Source organism: Sorex fumeus, unplaced genomic scaffold, assembly GCF_029834395.1.
Source record: "Sorex fumeus unplaced genomic scaffold, SorFum_2.1 ptg000122l, whole genome shotgun sequence".
Taxonomy (NCBI): domain Eukaryota; kingdom Metazoa; phylum Chordata; class Mammalia; order Eulipotyphla; family Soricidae; genus Sorex; species Sorex fumeus.
In genome coordinates, this window is record NW_026606179.1 from 10374323 (window position 1) to 10395051 (window position 20729).

The window sequence follows — 20729 nt, forward strand, 5'->3', positions numbered from 1 at the left end:
AGGCACAGGGGAGGATTGATGACATTTCTACCAGACCAGGCAGGACTCAGTGTGGCTTGACCAGAATGGAGCGTGGCTCAGAAAAGAGGGGCAGGGATAGGGTAGAGGGGTGATGGGGATCTCTTCGTTCAGTGATCCGGGGTTTCTGTACGGGTCCGGTCCACACTCCTTCTCCTCCTGCGTTTTCCGGTACCGGCCACGGGATCAGGTCACTGCAACAGATAAAGAAAGAGGCTTCCCAGGCCCATTAGAAATACCTCTCTGAATAGGGCTGCTCTTTGCTAGTTTCTCTCAGCTGCATAAAGTGAATTTGAGTGATTTGCCGATCAACCCTGCCAATCTGGTCTCTGACAAATGAGACAAGTTGACTCAGGATGCAGGGCCCAAATGTAAGCATCAGTAATAGTATGATCAGAGGGCCTGCTATAGTAGATATTAGGGTGGAGAACCAGGGGGATTGATTAAACCAAGACTCAAACCACCTTCCTGAGCTTCTCTCTCCTTTTTACGCCGTTCCAGGCCTTCTCTCAGCTTAGCCATGGAATCTCGGACTACCCCCGTGTGGTCGGCGTAAAAGCAGCACTCTTCTCCCAGCGCTGCACACAGCCCTCCGTTTTTAAGGAAGAGCCAGTCCAGCCCCCTCCTATTTTGCAAGACTACTTCCGACAGGGAGGTCAAGGACTTTTCAAGATGGCTAATAGATTTTTCTATTCGGTCCAGGTCCTCATCAATAGCTGCTCTTAGGGAAGACAGACCAGAATGTTGGGTTGCCAGAGCAGCGATGCCAGTGCTGGCACCTGCCAGGCCTATGCCAAACAGAGTGGCGATGGTTAGTGCTGATATGGGTTCCCTGCAGTTCCTACGCAGGACATAAGGGGAATTGGACCAGTAGTCAAGGGGTACCTCAGCAGGGTGGTATATAATTTTTGGGATAACAATAAGACAAAATTCTTGGGAGGTATTAAATACTGAGCCTGCCAAGTGGGGAGTTAATCCTGAATGTGAACAGGCCCGCCAAGCTCCAATTGTTGGTGAGATCCAGGCGGAGTTACTCCATCCCGGGGACTCCACATTCTGTGCACACAACTCCTTCTTGTTTTGGGGGACTGTACCTACACATGTCCCTTGGCCGCTAATTTGGGTCATGGTCAATCCCTGGGGGCAGACCTTCCACTCTCCAGGGGCTCTGTAATTAACATTGTATGAGGCGTTAATACCCATAGCCTCATAAAACTGCGGCATGGGGCTATAGCACAGCCGGCAGGCTTCAGTCAGGTTTGGGGCAGTAGCATTCAGAGTCTGATATGTGGCATCGATAAGACTCCTGAGGGGGTTAATGATTGGGCCAAAACTGGGTTTTGGGATGGATAGGCCGGCTGTAACAGGAGGTGGTGTCACCTTAGGGCCAGCCATGGTAGTGATGGTGGGCTTGAGAGGGGGGTTTGGAGCCTCAAGTGCCTGGTTAGGGCCTAGCGGAACCTGCTGCACGGGTTCGATTTTTAAGAGGATCTGCAGGATAACTTCATGCCGTGGCCTGCTATACCACATAAGTCCCCAATTCAGGCCATTGACCCATCGGGTCTCCGACCTTCCCTTATCAGTGAAGGAGATTTTGACCAGAAGCATTTGGGGGTGGTATTGTACAGAATATGAACCATATCTCAGTGGCACGGCATAAGAAATATTAACCAGGTCGTGGTCAACCGACCATTTCCAATAGCTATCGTTAGAATCTACGCAAGACCAGCTGGCACAGTAGTAAGATTCAGGGCCACCGCAGGTTCTCCTCCATTGGCCTGTCCGGAACCCGGGGCAGGTGAAAAAGCCATTGCGTCTCATAGGGGCTCTGACCCCAGGCCTTTCAAGACCATCCTGAAAGGGGTAAGCGTCTTCCAGGGAAAAATATAAGTCAGGGAAGCACTGATTAAGGGGTGCTGCATCGCAGCTTGTGGTACTCCAAACCTCATAGTCCTCTCCACTTCTTATGACCCAAGTCTGCTTGAATGGTTGGTGTCGATTGGCATGAGTTTTGGTTGGGTCCTTCATCAATAATATAACGAGGGTCCAAGTGACAAGCGTCGTTATGGTCATTTTGTTCCTGTGGAAAAAAGAGAGATTCGTCTCAGGGCTAAGTGCCCTGGAGGTGAGTTTCATTATTTTTCCCAGCTGTGGGGGACAAATGATCGGGGGGCTCATGTATTGGCCTGACCAGGCATTCCGGTACCCAAATGGGTTTTTCTGCATTAGTTGGATATACACAGACTGCACCTCTGACTCTGGCAAGTATCGCTGCCGGTGGTTGCCAGGTTCCTGAGGACAGATCCTTCCATTTCACCATTGCCCTAAGGGGAGCCGGAGTAGCAAAGTGACGTTGGGCTGCACTGCGGCCCGAATCATCGAGGAGCAAAAAATTTAAAATGAATAAGGTTGTGGATAGGAGCGCTTGTGGCCCTTGACAGCCTTGGTAGATCTCACCCTCTTTTGTTTTAGAAATATAAGTTTTGAGATGTCGGTGCGCTCGCTCTATGATAGCCTGTCCTTGGGGGTTATAGGGAATGCCTGTTGTATGTGCAATATCCCAGGTTTCACAAAAGGAATGAAAGGCACGGCTTGTATAGGCCGGTCCATTGTCAGTTTTAATTTGCCTGGGATTTCCCATATATGAGAAAGCGGCGGTAAGGTGATCTATAACATGTTTTGTTTTTTCCCCGTCATGTAATGAGGCAAAAATCATGCCCGAGTGTGTGTTTATCAATACATGGAGATAATGCCGGTTACCCAATGAGTTAGTGTGGGTCACATCCATTTGCCAAATATCATTTGCTCTCAGTCCTCTAGGATTGACTCCTAGGGATGGGGAATGTATATAAGGAGCGCAAGCGGGACAGACGGTGGTTATGGAGAGAGCCTCGGCTTTAGAACAACCTGTATGAAAACGAAGAGACTGGGCATTAAGGTGGAATTTTTTATGTAGCTGTATGGCCTTATCATATTCTAGGGATGTCATTATTAAGTGGGTAGCTTTATCTGCTCGTTCATTACCTTCTGCAAGAGGTCCCAGGAGGCCAGAGTGTCCTCTAATATGACCCACAAAGAGGGGGTCCTTCCTAGCCCAAATCAACAGTTGCAATGTTTGTAATTGAGATAAAATTTTTGAGCCCTCACCTATGTGGGGTGCTGTTTCTAATTGGGGGAAGATATTGGCAACATACACGCTATCAGTGTAAATATTGAGGGGCTCATTAGGGAATGTCTGCAAGGCCAATAATACAGCAGATACTTCTGCAAATTGCGCCGAGGTTTCGGCAAGCTGTATGGCGTGAACATCCTGCCCATCAACCACTACGGCTCGACCGCTTTTAGAGCCATCGGTAAAGAGGGTCCGTGCACCCAGAAGGGGGGTGGTCTTAATGATTCGGGGGAAGATAATAGGGCAAATCCTGAAGCTTTGCAGAAGTTTATGTTTGGGATATGCCTGTGTAATTTGGCCTTTAAAGGAGCAGACAAAAAGGCACCAGGAATCATTGGGGCTGGAGCAATAGCACAGCGGGTAGGGCGTTTGCCTTGCACGCAGCCAACATGACCGACACAGGTTCAATTCCCAGCACCCCATATGGTCCCCTGAGCACCGCCAGGGGCAATTCCTGAGTGCATGAGCCAGGAGTAACCCCTGAGCATCGCCGGGTGTGACCCAAAAAGCAAAAAAAAAAAAAAAAAAAAAAAAAAGGCACCAGGAATCATCATATTGCATCAGATTATTAATCATTTCTTTGGAATAAGGAACGACCAATATGTCCATATCCTTAGCAAAGAGTGAACACCCTATGGTTCTGGCCTTCCAGAGTAATTGAGAAACTAAGGTGGGATAGGGAATCACCGTTCGGGTGGGGGAAGCTGAGAAGTGGACCCAATATAATGGACTAATCTGCCAGAAAACTCCAGTTGGGGCAAACTCTGAAGCAAGCACTATAAATTGTAGTGGCAGATTGTAATCAATATGGTGTATTTGCATTTCTTCTAAGGCATCCTCCGCTTTTCTAAGAGCCAATTGTGCCTCAGGGGTCAAATGACGAGGTGAGGAGGAGTCAGAATCCCCCTTCAATAGTTCGAAAAGAGGTTTAAGCTCTCCCGTGGGCAGGGAGAAGGATGGTCGGAGCCATTGGAGTTCTCCCAAAAACTGTTGCCATTGGTGCAGTCTTTAAATGGGAGGTGGCAAACTGTATTTTTTGAGGCGCTATTCCCACCTTGTTTATGGTATATCCTAAATATCTGTATGGGTGGGAGAGCTGTACCTTGTCCGGGGAGATTACAAGGCCTGCTGATTCCAGGGCGACCCGGACATGATCATAGAGTTGAAGTAACAGGTCTTTGGTGGGGCAGGCGGCTAAGATGTCATCCATATAATGAATCAAAAGTGCGTTGGGGAAACGAGCCCAAAAGGGCGCTAAAACTGCCGAAACATATATCTGACACATAGTGGGACTATTAGTCATGCCCTGGGGAAGGACTACCCATTGGTAGCGCTGATAGGGCTCCTGAAAATTGGGGGAAGGTAGAGAGAAGGCAAATCTTTGACAATTTTTAGGAGCTAATGGAATTTTGAAAAAAAACTTTAAGATCTATCACTAACAATTGCCAGGACTTTGGTATAGCAGAGGGATGGGGGAGCCCTGGCTGCAGGGCCCCCATTGGATGCATGGTGGCATTGACTGCTCTGAGATCTTGCAATAATCTCCACCCGCCTGTCCTTTTCCTTATAACAAAGATTGGGGTATTCCAGGGAGATGTGGATGGGGTAATGTGCCCCTTTTCTAATTGCTCAGATACTAGGGCATGTGCGGCCTGTAATTTCTCTTTAGGTAGGGGCCACTGCTCCACCCAGACTGGATCATCTGATTTCCAGGTAATTGGAGTGCGGGGAGGTCGCTCGACAGTGGCCCTGATTAAAAAGGGTTAGTTTCTTCCAGTTCCTCGATGGGCATTAAGGTCACGGGATTTTCCTGCCTGGAGGATGGGCAGTCACTAGTGATATGGGCTATGGTCTTAAAGCGACTGGGGATGTCTGCGAGCGACTGGGTGATGTAACCAGAACCGCTCCCATAGCTGAGAGTATATCTCGTCCCCAAAGATTGGTGGGGAGGTCTGGGACAATATAAGGCTGGAACTGGACGTTATGGCCCTCGGCGTCCTCCCAGGTCAATACTTGGGCGCTACGGCTGGGTCGGACTTGGCCAAGTCCTTGCAAAAAGGCTGTAGCCATTGTGGCAGGCCAGTTGGCAGGCCAATATTTACTGGATATCACTGAGACATCCGCCCCAGTATCTAATAGCCCAGAGAATTCCTTTGAGTTGATTCTTAGCGCATAGCGTGGTCGGGAAGCCATATGGGCAATCCAAAATATTTGGGCTGGATTATCTGAGCAGTCTCCGTTTGTCTGACCCTGGACCGAGAGCGTCGAGGTGGGGCCTTGCCACATCGGGAGGAGGAGCAGGCGTGCAATCAGCTGTCCCTTTTCTATCGTCGCAATGCCACTGGGGGAATCTGCCAAGACATGAATTTGTCCTATGTAGCTCTCTGTGATAGATCCTGGATATATCTGCAATCCTTACAGGAGAGCCTTTTCTGACCCTAGAATGAGGCCAGTGGTTCCGGGCGGTAGGGGGCCATAGACCCCCGTCTCCAAACTTTGAATTCCCATAGATGGTGTTAGTACCGCCCAGACAGAGGCATAAAGGTCTAGACCTGAGCTGGGGATTGAGGAGCCCCTGACAGAGGGAGGGAAGCTATCAGGAGCGGGCTGATACTTTGACCCGCTGTCTGATAGGCCTCCTGCCTGAAGGCTTGCGGGGCCCGAGGCAGGCCCCTCCCACCGTTTCCCTGGCAGTGGATTGCCTAAGTTATCCCATCTGGAGCGACACTCCCAGTGATTGCCTCTGTTGCATCTGGGACATAGCCCGGGTGATCCCCCCTTCTTCCTCAAGGGGTTGTTGGGACATTCCTTTTTGAAATGGCCTGGCTGTCCGCATTGATAGCAGCCTTGCTTGGGTTTTTGTGGGGAATCCCTGAAAGCCTGGAAACCTTGTTTAATGGCAGCGGCCATAACCTGGCCCTGGATGTGAGTAGCATCTATGTCACGGCATGTGCGGAGCATGTCATTAAGGGTCCCTCTACGGTTGTTCCTAAGGGCCTCTTGGCAGAATTTGTTGGCATTCTCATAAGCCAATTGCTGAATTATGGGCATGGCCTGTTCTATATTGCCAAAAATTTTCCCTGCAAGTTGCAGCAATCTTGAAACAAAGTCGGCATAGGGCTCGGACGGTCCCTGAAGGACTTTGGAGATTTGCTCTCTGGGGCTGCCAGAGGGGAGGCGTTTCCAAGCTTTGATGGCAGCTGCTGCAATTTGGGCATAAGTGCCTCCCTCATAATCTATTTGAGCATCGATTGAGGAGTACTGTCCCGAGCCCGTCAACATGTCCGTGTTATGCTGAGGCCTGCCATCTTGGATATTAAGCCTGGCGACCTCTGAGTAGCACTCTTGAAATTCACTGCGCCACAGGAGGTAATCTCCTCCTGAGAGAGCTGCTCGGCAGAGTTGTTGCCAGTCACTAGGAGTCAGCCAATCAGCTTGATAAGATTCCATCAAAGAGAGGGTAAATGGTGCCTGAGAACCGTAATTTGTCACTGCTTCCTTAGCGCCTTTAAGTTCTTTAAAACCAATGGGTTCATGCCGCCGTTGGGAACGGCCCTGTGCGTCAAGGCGTTCCAGCACCGGGAAGCCTTGATGGCAGAGGAGGGTTACTCCCTTAGGCTCACGTCCTTCACGGGTTAGGTCGATGCGCGGGGGAGGGAGCTGAGTAGCAGGGGGCTCTATATATGGTGGTGGGGCAATTGGAGAGACTGGGGACTGGGAGGACCGGGGCGGTTCTAGGGAGATTGCCCCGTCCGAGGTTTTGGTTTCCAATTGCTTAATTTTATTCTTAATATCCTCTATATCAGAGAGGAGCTGCCTTTCTTCTGTGTCTAGATCGGGGGCAAGAGGAGTCTGGCTCCCACATTCAGAAATCACGGGGGCTTCAGCAGATTCATGTCCTGCTATATCATTGCCAGCGTCCCCCTGCAGAGAGCGCCCTGTTTCCTCCTCCTGGATTTCCCGGAAGGTTTTTTGGAGGTCACACAGCTGTTCCTGCACCCGGACACGGGTGGTTGACAGCGCATCTTTAACCAATCTCCAGAGGGAGAATGTAGCGACGGGAACCCTATCCGACCCCCTATCTCTGAGGGCTCTCTGTAGATCTATCTTAACCTGTTCCCAGTCACAGATTTTGAATTCTCCCCCTGTCAGGAACCAAGGGCTGACTTCCCCTATTACTGTAATGAACTCGAGTGCGGTCCTAAACTTAATAGCAGTACCCTGCTGTTTCAGTAACTCAGTCAACTCGGTGGCCAGGCGAGTTTTTGAGTCAGAATTTCCCATGGTGCACCATAAACTGTTTAATCCCCCGCTTATATGCGGTCTTTCCCCTGCCTATACGCAGGCTCTCCCCCTGCCTATGCGCAGGTGAGCCCTGTCCGGTTCTCCCTCATACCTGATCTCGGTGGAACCTCCACTTGCCGCGTCGGGCGCTGCGGGGCCGAGTCAGTGGAGGGCCGTCAGGGTGAAATCAGCACTCGAGTCACACAGGGCTCTGTCATTCAGGAGATGGCATGAATGCGTGCGTTTATTCAGAGCATAGGTACAGACTTAAGTATGTTTCCACAGCCCACCCAAAAGAAAAGAAAGGGAATGGGACGTGGGAAAGTGGATGGGACAATGAGCAGAGCCATGCACCATTGGTCAGCCACCTGGTGACCCTTTCGACCTAATGCTACCGGTCGGAGCGGCCTGCTTTGTCACAGTTTTGACATATCCATAGAGACTGTGTGGTTCCTCATACATCATTTACAAATCATTTACGAGGGTGCATTTTCCCCAAACTGAAACCTCCTGTACTGGAAAGCTGCCCAGCTTTAAGCAGGACAAAGGGGGAATGAAAAATCAAGCATTCTTTTACTTGGTCAGTAGGCAACAGGTTTTTTTAATAAAAAAAAAGATTTCATTAGGGGCTGGAGCGATAGCACAGTGGGTAGGCGTTTGCCTTGCATGCAGCTGACCGGGGTTCGATTCCCAGCATCCCATATGGTCCCCCGAGCACCGCCAGGAGTAATTCCTGAGTGCAGAGCCAGAAATAACCCCTGTGCAATGCCGGGTGTGACTCAAAAAGAAAAAAAAAGACTTCATTATTAAATACATAATATACTGTATATATTTAAATACTGTATATACTGTATATACATAAAATACTGTAAATACTGTATATACATAAAAACCTTGATATATGGGTGTGCTTTGCAACTGAGTAAATGCTAATTAAATTTTAAATAAGATGGTTCATTCTTCCTGCTAATACACAAGGAAATGAAGGAACTGGAGCGAAAGGACTATTACCGGACACAGTTCTTGTGGGACCATCTTGTGACCCGGAACAAGCCCAAGCTTCCTGCTCGCAAAGCCTGCGCTCCAGCCTATTGTAGTAGCTCTGACTGGCCAGCTTTGCCTCTTGAGGGCTCATTACTGCTCATTTTGTTAACAGGGTGGTGCTCCTTTACCGAACTGGATAAAGCTGTTGATCATGCAAACAGGCCCCACCCTATCACAGCCCTTTAGGACCCAACTTGCCATCCCGCCCCTTGCAGCTCATTGGCCCCGCGCCTCCACCACTCCCGCTCCTCTATTGGCACGCTGGGTGTGGTCCAGCCTCCCTAACCAATAGGAATCAGCCCTGGACTACCCATTTAGCCAATGGGGCTAACGCAAGCCGTATAAAAGCCCTAGCACTTCTTACAGTAGCCCCACGCCCACCAGGAGTGGTCCCTGAGCACAGAGCTACAAACCTTGAGCCCCACCGGGCATGACCCTGCACTGCTTTGTCTGTCTGTCTTCCCCTTGTTCATCGATTTGCTCGAGGGGACCCTAAAACCAAAAAATTAGAGTTGATAACTGGAAAAGAGTCTACTACAATAAAAAAAAATCCATGGTGTTGAGGGCTGGAGAGAGTTCAGGGATTGAGTCTCTTGCCTTGCCTCTGCAAACCCCGGGTTGAATCCCCAACTCCACATAGACTTCTTCAAACACCAACAGGAGTAAGCCCTGAACACAGTTAGGAGTGACCCCCCCCCAATACGAACAAAATTAAAATCAAGTCAAATTCATGATTTACGTTCATAGGGTAATTGTGGCAGGCTTCATTTCTACTGCATTCTCTCTGTCCACCAGCTCATGGAGGAGTTGACAGATGCCCTGACATACTGCCATGAGAATAATGTCATTCACAGGGGTATCAAGCCAAAGAACCTGCTACTGGGTCTCATGGGAGAGATCGCAGAGTTTGGCTGATCTCTCCCATGAGACTTCTCTGAGATAGGTTGGTGGGGCACCAGGCTTGGGTGTTGGTTAGGAATGATTCAGCTGTTTTTTGTTTGTTTGTTTGTTTTTGTTTTTTGTTTTTTTTTTCACATCTAACATTCAGATATCAACTCAGGTGTGTGTTTGAATACTGCCTTTCCACAAGCATCTGTATAGTATGTGTTTTTAGATGTAAAGAATATGGTCTAGGGGCTGAAGAGCTAGCACAGTGGGTAGGGCGTTTGCCTTGCACACAGCCGATTGAGTTTGATTCCCAGCATCCCATGTGGTCCTCTGAGCACCGCCAGGAGTAATTCCTGAGTGCAGAGCCAGGAGTAACCCCTGTGCATCACCGGGCGTGACCCAAAAAGAAAAAAAAAGAAAGAAAAGAATATGGTCTACAGGCCATGGATGTGGCCTCCTGGTAAAGTACATGACTTGGCGGCCAGAGTGATAGTACAGCAGGCAGGGCAGTTGCCTTGCAAGTATCTGACCGGGGTTTGATCCCTGGCATCCTTTTTTGTCCCCTCAATCACATAGCCAGGAGTGATCCCTGAGCACAAAGCCAGGAGTAAACCATGAGAACTACTGGGTATGGCCCAAAAACAAAAACCAAAAAATACACACCTTGCAAGACCAAGTTCTATCCTTAGCACCAACGCAAAATAACAAAAACAAAAAAGTGTTTCAGTGATATCTTTTTTTTAAAAAATATCTCAACAGGGGGTATGGTGCCGCCAGCAGGTCAATCTGTACCTGTGAGGCGAGTGCATCAGCAGCCTGATGGCACCGTCAGACTTTCAGATACCCCAAAATTGCTGCTGTGCCTTTGACCAGACCCCAAAAACTGGGGCAAAGTTTACCAAGAAAGTAAACAGCCAAAAGTATGTGGGAGACACACCCACAAACCACTTCTGGCCCAGCTATATAACTGGAGGCATGGCCTCTCTGGTTCCTGATCAAACTGCTCAATGGCCATGATCCCAGAGACTCAGAAAGGAATCTCGTAACCCAAAGGCTTTTGGCAGAAATGCGTCCTGTTCCTGCAGTAGGTTACTGGTGCTGGGCCACTCCAGGTGGGAATAGGTTTCGTGCCTTGGCCTATTCCCCCTGGCGGCTTGGTGACCGCCATCCTCCAGAGGCCAGTGGACAGTCAGGTTTGGGCCTGCAGTGACGAGACACGTGGGGCCTCACCAGATGGGGGTGGAACTGGCCCTTTTCTCCCCATCCCAACAAGACCCCGGGTCGCTGCCTACAAATGGCTTCTCTGGCTCCTGATCAAGAGGCTTAATGGCCATGATCCCAGAGACTCAGAAACAAATCTCGAAACCCAGCGGCTTTTGGCAGAAATGCATCCGGACCACATACAAGGTGGCCGCCGCAGCAAAGCTTATTGGAAAGCCAGGTATGGCCGGTGGTGACAGGGCAACTGTAGTCTCATGGGAAGTGGGGAGTTACTGGCTCATCCTTCACACCCTACCGAGGTGACGAGTTGCCCCACACGAGCAGCTCTCTGGCACAGCCATAACACCAGATGCTCAGAAACCAATCTCGTAATTATCTGGCTCTTTGCAGAAATCTAAAATCATTATATGATTCTCATAACCAACTATAGAAAACAAAATATTTCACAATGCCTTTTCAGCACTTCTGATTGTTTGGGGGGGGGGGATTTCTGAACAATAATGGTGCATCTTTTGTTGAAATAATGAATGTAATCAATATAGAGGAGAGTTAAGTAGAAATCATCTGCCTCATAGGCATTGGGAGGGGTGGGAGGGGGGTATATTGGGGTTCTTGGTGGTGAAAAATGAGTACTGGTGAAGGGAAAGGTGTTTGATCATTGTATGTCTGACACTTAAACCTGAAAGCTTTGTAACTTTTCCCAGTTATTCAATAGATAAATATAAGAAGAAAAATAAATAAAATTATGAAAAAAAAGGTAAGGTGGAGTTCATGCCCAATTCAATCAGCTAATCAGTGGCTGAATAAATAGCAGTACTCCTACATTTAAAAAAAATCTCAACATAATTTTATCAATAAATTTCCGTGAAAATAAATTAAGAATCAGGGCCAGAGTGATAGTGCAGCAGGTATGGTGGTTGCCTTGCATGAGACTCACCCTGGTTCGATCCTTGGCATCCCATATGGTCCCCTAGGCCTGCCTTTAGTAATCCCTAAGGAGAGAGCTAAGAGAAAACCCTGAGCAATGATGGGTGTGGCCCAAAAATAAATACAAAAACTAAAACAAACAAACAAACAAACAAAAAGAATATTGTTCAGTAATTTCAGGAAGTGACAGTGAATTTCAGGAATATATTTTATTTGTCAGTAATCTAAAAAATAATACTCACTGGGGATGGAGCAATAGCACAGCGGGTAGGGTGTTTGCCTTGCACGTGGCTGACTCAGGTTCAATTCCCAGCATTCCATATGGTCCCCTGAGCACCACCAGGAGTAATTCCTGAGTGCAGAGTTAGGAGTAACCCCTAATACATCCCGGGTGTGACCCAAAAAGCAAAAATAATAGTAATAATAATACCCATTTACCTGGTTCTTATTGAGGCATCCTTAGGATGTTCCAAATCGTGCTCCACACCCAGAAAAAAAAATTTTTTCAGCTCTCCAGTAGGAATGAAAAACCCCGACATACCAGGCAGACAAGAGAGGGGGCGTACACTCCCAGGGCTGTCTTTCCTACCCCAATGTGCAGTATCCTTTATATGTGTGTGTGTGTGTGTGTGTGTGTGTGATGCCACCTATTTAACCCAGGCTTCATACAGAAAGGGCAAGTGCTACACCCCTCCACACCCACACCGCCCCCCCCCCCCACACACAAACACACTGAGGATATTCGTATCCAAATATTCTGCAATGTGTGAGCTGAATAATTATATGAGTAATTCCAAGAGAAATTGTGGATTCCCATCCTTACTTCTCTGAATGTTGACCTGTTGGGAGAACACACTGGCTCCAAACTCCTGTCTAGGGCACTTCTGAGAATTTGGGATCCTATCTCTCTGGAAATTGGGCAAGATTTTCCTTAATCCAGGCCTCTGTGCACTGCTCCCTCCCCGATTTCCTCTAGGAGAAACACAATGTGCAGGACCCTGTATTACTTGCCTCCAGAAATGATCGAGGGAAGAACATATGATGAGAAAGTCCATCTGTGGAGTGTGGGTGTGCTGTTCTATGAGCTGCTGGTGGGTAGTCCGCCCTTTGAAAGTGCTTTCTACAAAGAGACATACAGACGCATCCTTAAGGTGGGTTCACACTGGGTGCTCCTGGAGCCAAGTGATTGCTGGGTCAGTGGCTTCTCAGGGACCCCCCAAAGACTAGTTCCAGAATCCAGAAAAGCACAGTAAGTCTTAATACCTTGTGCATGTTTGAGCCCAGTTGAATCCCTGCATACCGCATATCCCTGATGATGATCCCTGAGTTCTACAGAGTGTGACCCCAAAACCAATGAATAAGAAAAAGATAAACCAACTCAGGGAAGGAAGATAACTTGGACAATGGAGTGAACCAGCCTCCTCTCCTCTCCTGGCATTATTAGGTGGATGTGCGGTTCTCCCAGTCCATCCCTGCTGGTGCCAGAGACCTGGTATCCAGACTGCTCAGACTCCAGCCCTCAGCGCACCTGCCCCTGTTGGCATCCTGGAGTACCCCTGGGTGAAGGCAGACTCTCTGAGGGTGCTGCCTCCATCCTCATAGCGGGTGTCCTGAGCGTCAGCAGCAGAGGAGTGCTTCTGGCTGTGCTAGAGCACCATGCTCTGCGTGTTCTTCTCGAAAATTTTAGCTGAGTTTTAAAGTTTTAATAAAAACTGAGTCATTTTTCACCAGATCTAGTGAGTGGGTTGGTGTGACAAGGGAGAAACTTTCTTTTTTGGAGTGGGGGAGGAGGGCTCTGCACTCAGGAATTACTCCTGGCAGTGCTCAGGGAACCATATGGGATGCCAGGGATCGAATCCAGGGCAGCCACATGCAAGGCACACTCCCTGTTGTAAGTATTGTCTCTTCAGCCTCAAATAAACTTTTTTTAAAAAACAAAACAGGTGTTTGATTATCATCTTTCCCTCATCCACAAATCTAGTCAAAAGAATTTTCTTCAAGATATTTTTGGCTTGGTTTTGAGTTTTTTTCGGGGGGTGGGAGGTGAGGCTTGGGCTTGGGCTTTGGGGTTTGGCTTTTAGCTTTTGGGTCACACCAGGACGGACCCCAGGCTTGGGGCTCAGGGGAACGTGCAGTGCCAAGAACAACCACTAGGTGGCCTTCTGACGCAAAGCTAACCATGCACTCTCTCGCTCTCTCGCTCTTTCTTCTCTCTCCCTTTGTCTCTCTCGCTCTCTCCTCTCTTTCTCTCTCTCTCTCTTCTCTCCCTTTTTCTCTCACTCTGTCTCTCCCTTCTCCCTTTCTCTTTCTCTCCCTCCCTCCCTCTCTCTTTCTCTGTCTCCCTCTCTCCCTCTCGCTTCAGTGGGCAAGGATTTTATTTATATCATGAAAAGATTTTTTTCCCCTGAATTTATTTCTGCTTTTTTTAAAGATGACTCCATGCTTTTAGTCCTAGAGCAAGTACAGTAGCATTAAGTCAAACGATGATGCTGACTCCATTTGCTCAGTGGAGTCAGTGATTCATTCTTGGCTTTCAGGGCCATCCCTAGCAGTGCTCAGGGGATCGTGTGGAACCAGGGTCCAAATCCTGAAGCACCTGCATGCAAAGCGAGTGCGCCAATCCTTTGCATTATCTCCTTGGTCATGCTTAGTAGTAGTAGTAGTAGTAGTAGTATCTTGATCATTTTTATTAGCAACACGGTCGTTCAGTCCTTGGGTATCTGGGCGGCCAGTGTGGGATCCAGGATCACCCAGACAATGGTGAACCCTCGAGCTTTAAGTCCATCCTTCATAACAGAAACTGGGGTCACTGCAGTGAGCGCTGTGGCCGGAAACATGCAGTTGATCTCCGACCCTCTTGGAGGCTCCCGAGGCCCCACCTCAGGGACGTGCCAGGGGACACGCTCTCAGTCCTCCCCTTTAGGATCAGGAGGCTCAAGGTCAAATTCTAGACCCAAGGCCACCATGTGCAAGACTCAGCGGGTGGGGTGTCTCCCTGACTTCTCTGCTCAGTTTTGGGGTGGGGGGTCCCAGCTTGGTGCTGAGCTTCAGAGCGGCATCCCAGAGGCCTTTCTTTGTTTTGACCTTATCCCCCACCAACCTCCAGCTCCTCTTCCCAGCCCTGTGCGTTCCCCTGGCACCACCAGGGAGCCGTGCAGCGCAGCGGGTAATTAAAGACATTGCGTTGCCCTGGGGAACTGATTTCTCCCAGGTCCGAGTCAGCAGTTGCTCCTGACCTCAGGCCAACTCTGGACTGCGTTTTAAACACCTATAGGGTGGGGGTGATCACAGTTACTGTGTCGGTTTTGAAAGGAAACTTGGTCTTGTTTTAGTCTGGTTATATAAATAGCATAGTCTGCTTTGTTTTTGCATTTTTTTTTCACTTTTATTTGGTGGGGAAGCCACACCATGAGTACCACTGGCTGACTCCCCCAAATGGAAAAGACAGACCCCATTCCTGGAGTGGGGGTGTGTCCTACACGTCGAGTCATTAGCCACATCCAGGCTGGAAGCAGCCCCCTTCCCTGCCTCCACCTCCTGACAACTCTTTCAGGACAGCCTGAATTCCTCGCTGTGGGCATGACATCCTGGGACCAGGGGGAGTGAGTGTCCCCACTTTGCTCCCTCCTTTCCTTGCCCTCACCCCCACCCCCTGCACGGCACCCATTGCCAGACCTGAGTCATGTCTAGGCAGCGATGAGAAGTGAGTCCAGCCTGCACCGCCCTGGGTCAGAGCTGGGGGTGGGGGGCAGCAGATGGATGCAGGCAGAGCTCGAGAGATAGACAGACAGTAAGAAAGAGTTCTGACCGGGACACAGCAAGAATCAGAGAGGCAAGAAAAAGGAGAGGAAAGAAAGAGGAGAGGAGGGGAAAGGAGAGGAGGGGAGGGGAGGGGAGGGGAGGGGAGGAGAGGGGAATTGGGAGGACAGAGGGAAGAGAGGATGAGAGGAGGAGGGAGAGGGGAGACGGAGGACAAGAGAGGGGATAGGGAAGAGAGGAGGGGAGAAGGGGAGGGGAGTCAAGGAAAGAGAGGAAGGGATGGGGCTGGAGGAGTGTGAGGGGTTAAGGCATGCACCTAGCCTGCAGCCCATCTAGGCCAGATCAGGCACCCCAGAGTGTCCCCCCAGCCCCTCCAGGTATGATCCCTGAGCACAGAGCCAGGGGTAAGCCCTGAGCACTGCCAAGTGTTGCCCAAACTCCCCACCCCACGGCCCCTGAAAAAGAAAAGCAGACAAAAGAGCAGGCAGAGGGTAAGGCGGGCAGGCAGAGAGGGGCGGCCAGGCTGGAGAGCCGGGAGGCACAGACACCCACGTCACCATCCTCCTGCTCTGCCCCACAACCCCTCATCACCCGTCCTGCCCGCACCCTCTCCTTAGCTGACCTCATCCAGCCCCGTGGCTCCAAACACCGCGGCTCCCCTGGACCCCCCCACAACACTCCGACCGACCGACCTTTGTCTGCACCTGGCACTCCGACAGCCAACCCCGCCCCCAGTAGCTGGCCTCCCACCCCCGAACTGCAGCTGCCCATGGGGGCCAGCAGGTCCCTTCTCTCTGGCTGCCCCTTCCCAGGAGCACTTCAGAGCAGTTCCTGAGCCCCCGTGCTGCTCCCACCGCGCGGGAGTCTCTTGTCCCCTCTTCTCTTATTCCCCCACAGCATCACCCAGCCCCACTGTCTGATCTCTAAGCCCCACGACTTTGGAAAGCAGAGTGTCCCCTCCCATCCCTTCCACACTGAAAATTCTTCCTCCTGGAGCCAAAGAGAACGCAGAGGCTAAGGCATTTGCTTCACAGGCAGCAGTCAGCAGTCAGTCCCCAGGGCTCCATATGGGCCCCCAAACCTGCCAGGAGTGACCTCTGAGAGCAGAGCCAAGAGTATGTCCTGAGCATCAGTCTGTGTGACCCAAAACCAAGGCGGGGGGGGGGGGGGGGGGGAGCAGAGGGAAGGGGGAGACGGGGAGGGGGAGGGGAGAGAACACAATAAGGGCTGGGCTCTGGGGCCCTCTGACCACAGCCTGGCCCTGAATGCAGCGGGGAGAGCTGAGCCCGGCACTTCAGCTCCCCAGCCCGGCGCACCCCCTGGGCAGGCCAGGCTGGGGAGGCTTATAAGCCCTGCCAAAGCCAAAGCCACAGACGAGACTCACGCAGTGCCCAGGATCCAGACCCTGCCGGTGAGAGCCCATGCTCCCTGCCCTGGGCTGCAGCCCACTCCTTCAAGAGCCCCTTCTGGGTGTCTCCCCTCTCTGGTGCTCTGGATCCATCTGACTCTATCACCCGAAGGCCAGGAAGGATGCCCCTGACCCCTTCCTCTCCACTCTCTCTCTCCTCTCTCTTGCTCTCTTTCAGGCTCTAAATCTCTCTGGGTTCTGGTCTCCAATTGGGATCTTAGGTTCAGTGGCCATGTTTGTCTGTGTGTGTGTTGGGGGCGGGGGTCCGGGGTGTTTGTTATGGGAACAATCTGGGGGGTGAGAAAGGGTGGGAGGAAGGTTCTGCCTGAGACAGGCCCTGACCCTCTCCCCCAGGCGCTGAGAGAATGGTTGCAGCAGGAACCCTCTGGGGCTGGCTCCTGGGGGCCCTCCTCCTGGGGGTCACAGGTACCCAAGTGTGCGCGCGTGCATGAACCTGTAGGCGCGTGTGTGGATGCGCGTGGGCTGGAGTCCTTAGGTCTGACTCGGCTTTCTGGGCATAACAGGACAAAAAGTGGGCGGGGGGAGGGGTGCTCTGAGGAACATGGGGGCCCGGGGAACCTAAGAAGGGGCAATTGTTTTCTGTGATCTGTTTCTGGCATCAAGGGACTCACGTCGCAGGCAGCAGGTGAGTCAGCCCCTTGCCCTGGGCGACTGTGGCGAAGGCTGAGCCTGCCCGGGAGGGCTGCTGGGCAAACCTGCTGCGTCCACCCTGCGCTGGCGCTGGGGCCCCAGGTGTGGGTGCTGAACCCCAATTCCCATAGGGAGCTTGATCCTACCAATCCCAGTCGCATGCCAAGTCTGGGGGGCTGGCCCTGCTTCTGGGCTCGGTCCCGCATTGCTGACCGCACACCCAAGACCGGTCCATGCCCCTCGTCCATGCCTCACCCCAGGAGCACTTGTCCAGTTTTATTCTTTTTTGTTCATCTTTTGCTATTTTTGAAGGACCCAGGGCCTCGTGCATGTAAGGCAAGTTCTTTAATGCTGCTCCATAGCCCTGAACCCCTTGTTCAGCTTCTTGACCCTGCCCCCAACTGGATGCCACACTTAGGTCCCCTAAAACCCCAGGCTCCACCTTGATTATGTCCTGAACTCACGCCCAGACCACGCTCCCTAGGGAACATGCCTCAGACAAAATCCTTGACTCCACCCTGATTGGACCAGAAAGCCACGCCCAGACTGTAACCACGCCCCTAGGCCACGCCCCAAAGCGCTAGCCCCGCCCCTGAAGCCACGTCCACATTGGCCACGCCCCAAAGCTCTAGCTCCACCTCCCAAGCCTAGGCTCCGTTTGGCCACGCCCCTGCGGCCTACCTAGGCCCACCCCCTCCCCACCCATAGCGGGTCCCCGCCCTGACTCCCTCTAGGATGCGGTGGCTCTGGGGCCGGCTACATCATCAATGGCGAGGTCTGTGGTCCGCACTCGCAGCCCTGGCAGGCAGCCCTATTCCTGGAAGACGAGTTTCTCTGCGGGGGCGTCCTGGTGCATCCGCAGTGGGTGCTGTCGGCGGCACACTGTTTCCAGAAGTGAGTGAGGGGCAGGGGGGCAAGGTGGTGGGTCCGCGAAGAGAGGGGTGGTGGGGGAACGCGGGTCTTGGTGCAGACGAAAACCCCTGTGTGCAAGCCTTGGCCAGTGCGTGGGGGCTGTACTGACTGGGTAAGCCTGAGCATCAAAAGGGGCTGGGCGGGGTGGGGTGGGGGGCGTTGGAACACAACTCCTGAGTCAGGGCTGGTGAAGGGGAGAGAGCAAGGTTGCTTTTTAATTTGTTTTTGGGTTTTTTTTAATTCTTGCTGGGCTGGAGCGATAGCACAGCGGTAGGGTGTTTGCCTGGCACGCAGCCAACATGGCCGACCCGAGTTCGATTCCTCCGCCCCTCTCGGAGAGCCCGGCAAACTACCGAGAGTATCTCGCCCACCCGGCAGAGCCTGGCAAGCTCCACGTGACTTATTCGATATGCCAGACGCAGTAACAACAAAGTCTCCAATGGAGACGTTACTGGGCCCGCTCGAGCAAATCGATGATCAACGGGGGCCTTTTATTCTTGTGTTGGAGCCACTTCTAGCGGTGCTCAGGGGTTACTCCTGACTCTGTGCTCAGGAATTACTCTTGGTGATACTCAGGGGACCATATGGGATACCCAGGATAAAACCCGGTCAGCTTTGTGCAAGGCAATTGCTTTACCCACTGCATTCATTCCTGCCCTGTTTGTTTTTTTCTGGGGGTGGCTGGTACTCACTCCTGGCTCAGGGATCACTCCTGACGATGGTCCAGAGGCCAAATGCGGTGCCAAGGGATCAGATTGAAATCTGGTTGACCTGGTGTAAGGCAAAGGTCCTACCCTGTGCTGTCGCTGGAACCGGGGTTGGGTGCAGGGCAGGGGACTCCCCGCTGAACATGGGCATGTTTGAGTCCGAGGATGTGGATAGCAGATTTATAGGTGCCACTAGAAATGAATGGACTCGGGGCCACACGTGCAGAAGGGCCACCCCAAGCCCAGCGTGGCTAACCTGTCTCCTGTACCCATCAGTTCTTACACCATCGGGTTGGGCCTGCACAATCTGAAAGCCAGCCAGGAGCCAGGCAGCAGGATGCTCAAGTCCAAAGTCTCCATCCGGCACCCGAAGTTTAACAAACCATTCCTCGCCAACGACCTCATGCTCATCCAGTTGCAAGAACCTGTGGCCCCGTCGGACACCATCCAGGTCATCAGCGTGGCCTCGAGATGCCCCACAGCTGGGGATTCTTGCTTGGTCTCTGGCTGGGGCCGGCTGTCCAATGGTGAGCTCACAGGAGTGCGGGGGGGAAGGGGAGGGGGTCTCTGCCCACCGAAGCATCTGACCCCGGCTCTGTGGTGCAGGCAGGCAGCCACACGTGCTCCAATGTGCAAACATCTCGGTGATGTCGGAGGACGGATGCAGCACACTCTACTCCTGGGTTTACCATCCTAGCATGGTCTGTGCCGGCGGAGGGGAGCCCCCAAAGGACTCCTGCAATGTGAGAGATGGGGAGGGGCAGGTGGGGGTGTGGGGGAGAGGTCAGGGTAGAAGGGAATCATAGGTTGAGGACATTTGAGAAATAGATCTGGGGAGATAGGACAATGGCTGAGAAACAGAGAAAGACAGTTGGCACAGAAGTAGAGAGCCAGAAAGATAGATCAGTTGAGGCTGACCTGGGTTCTATCCTCTGAGTCCTGCTCAGGTGAACCCTGATTACAGAGTCAGAAGTAAGCCCTGAGCACCACCAAGTGTGTCCCCAAAAACAGAAACTGAAAAACAGGACAGGGAAATAGGAGAGAAGCAAACTCAAGAAGGGGATGAGAGGCAGAGACTGAGACAGAGATATCGGGCTGGGAGAGATGTAGGCAGACAGGCCTAGAGAACCAGCTGGGACAGGGGAGAGAGAAGGAAGGGCCCCTCGGGAGCAGTGCCCCCCCCAACACAGCAGACACACACACATACACAGACACACTCCAAGACACACGTGCCCACAGACACATACAGACACGCAAAGACAACCATGTGCACACACACATATACATAAAGATACATACATGTTCACATAAACATGCACATAGACACACACAGAGACACAAAGACATGCACGCACACATAGACACAAAGAAACACACATATACACACACAGAGACACACACATACACACACAGATACACTTGTGTGCACATAGACACACAAACACATATGTGCACACACAGACATAGACACATGGACACATACGGACACACCTTGTCTTCATCTCTGGTTCCTCTCTCAGCCCACATCTACATCTACCCCTCAAGGTCCTCACACTCTAACCCTGTGCCTCTCTTTTTACAACAGGGTGACTCTGGGGGGCCCCTGGTCTGCAGCGGGTCCCTGCAGGGCCTCGTGTCCTTTGGACAAGCCCAGTGTGGCCTCCCGTACATGCCAGGTGTCTACACCAACCTCTGCAAGTTCACTGACTGGATACGGAGAACCATCCAGGCCAGCTAG

The 20729-nt window shown here is 51.6% G+C and overlaps 1 protein-coding gene and 1 pseudogene across 1 annotated transcript; both read left to right on the forward strand.

Annotated features, from left to right (window-relative positions):
* Positions 1-6724: 6724 nt before the first annotated feature.
* LOC130043300 (aurora kinase C-like) lies at positions 6725-13156 on the forward strand (annotated as a pseudogene).
* A 3930-nt stretch (positions 13157-17086) lies between these two features.
* Positions 17087-20729, forward strand: KLK4 (kallikrein related peptidase 4). The gene is made up of 5 exons (XM_056135612.1): positions 17087-17147; positions 18107-18266; positions 19268-19518; positions 19598-19734; positions 20577-20729. The coding sequence occupies exons 1-5, from the start codon at positions 17087-17089 to the stop codon at positions 20727-20729; spliced, it is 762 nt and encodes a 253-aa protein (XP_055991587.1).

Bases quoted from the DNA above. Each gene is read 5' to 3' on its own strand.
- KLK4 (XM_056135612.1), top strand. From the start codon at position 17,087: ATGGTTGCAGCAGGAACCCTCTGGGGCTGGCTCCTGGGGGCCCTCCTC. The intron at 18,267-19,267 runs GTGAGTGAGGGG...TGTACCCATCAG, and splicing joins GCGGCACACTGTTTCCAGAA to TTCTTACACCATCGGGTTGG. The intron at 19,519-19,597 runs GTGAGCTCACAG...TCTGTGGTGCAG, and splicing joins CTGGGGCCGGCTGTCCAATG to GCAGGCAGCCACACGTGCTC.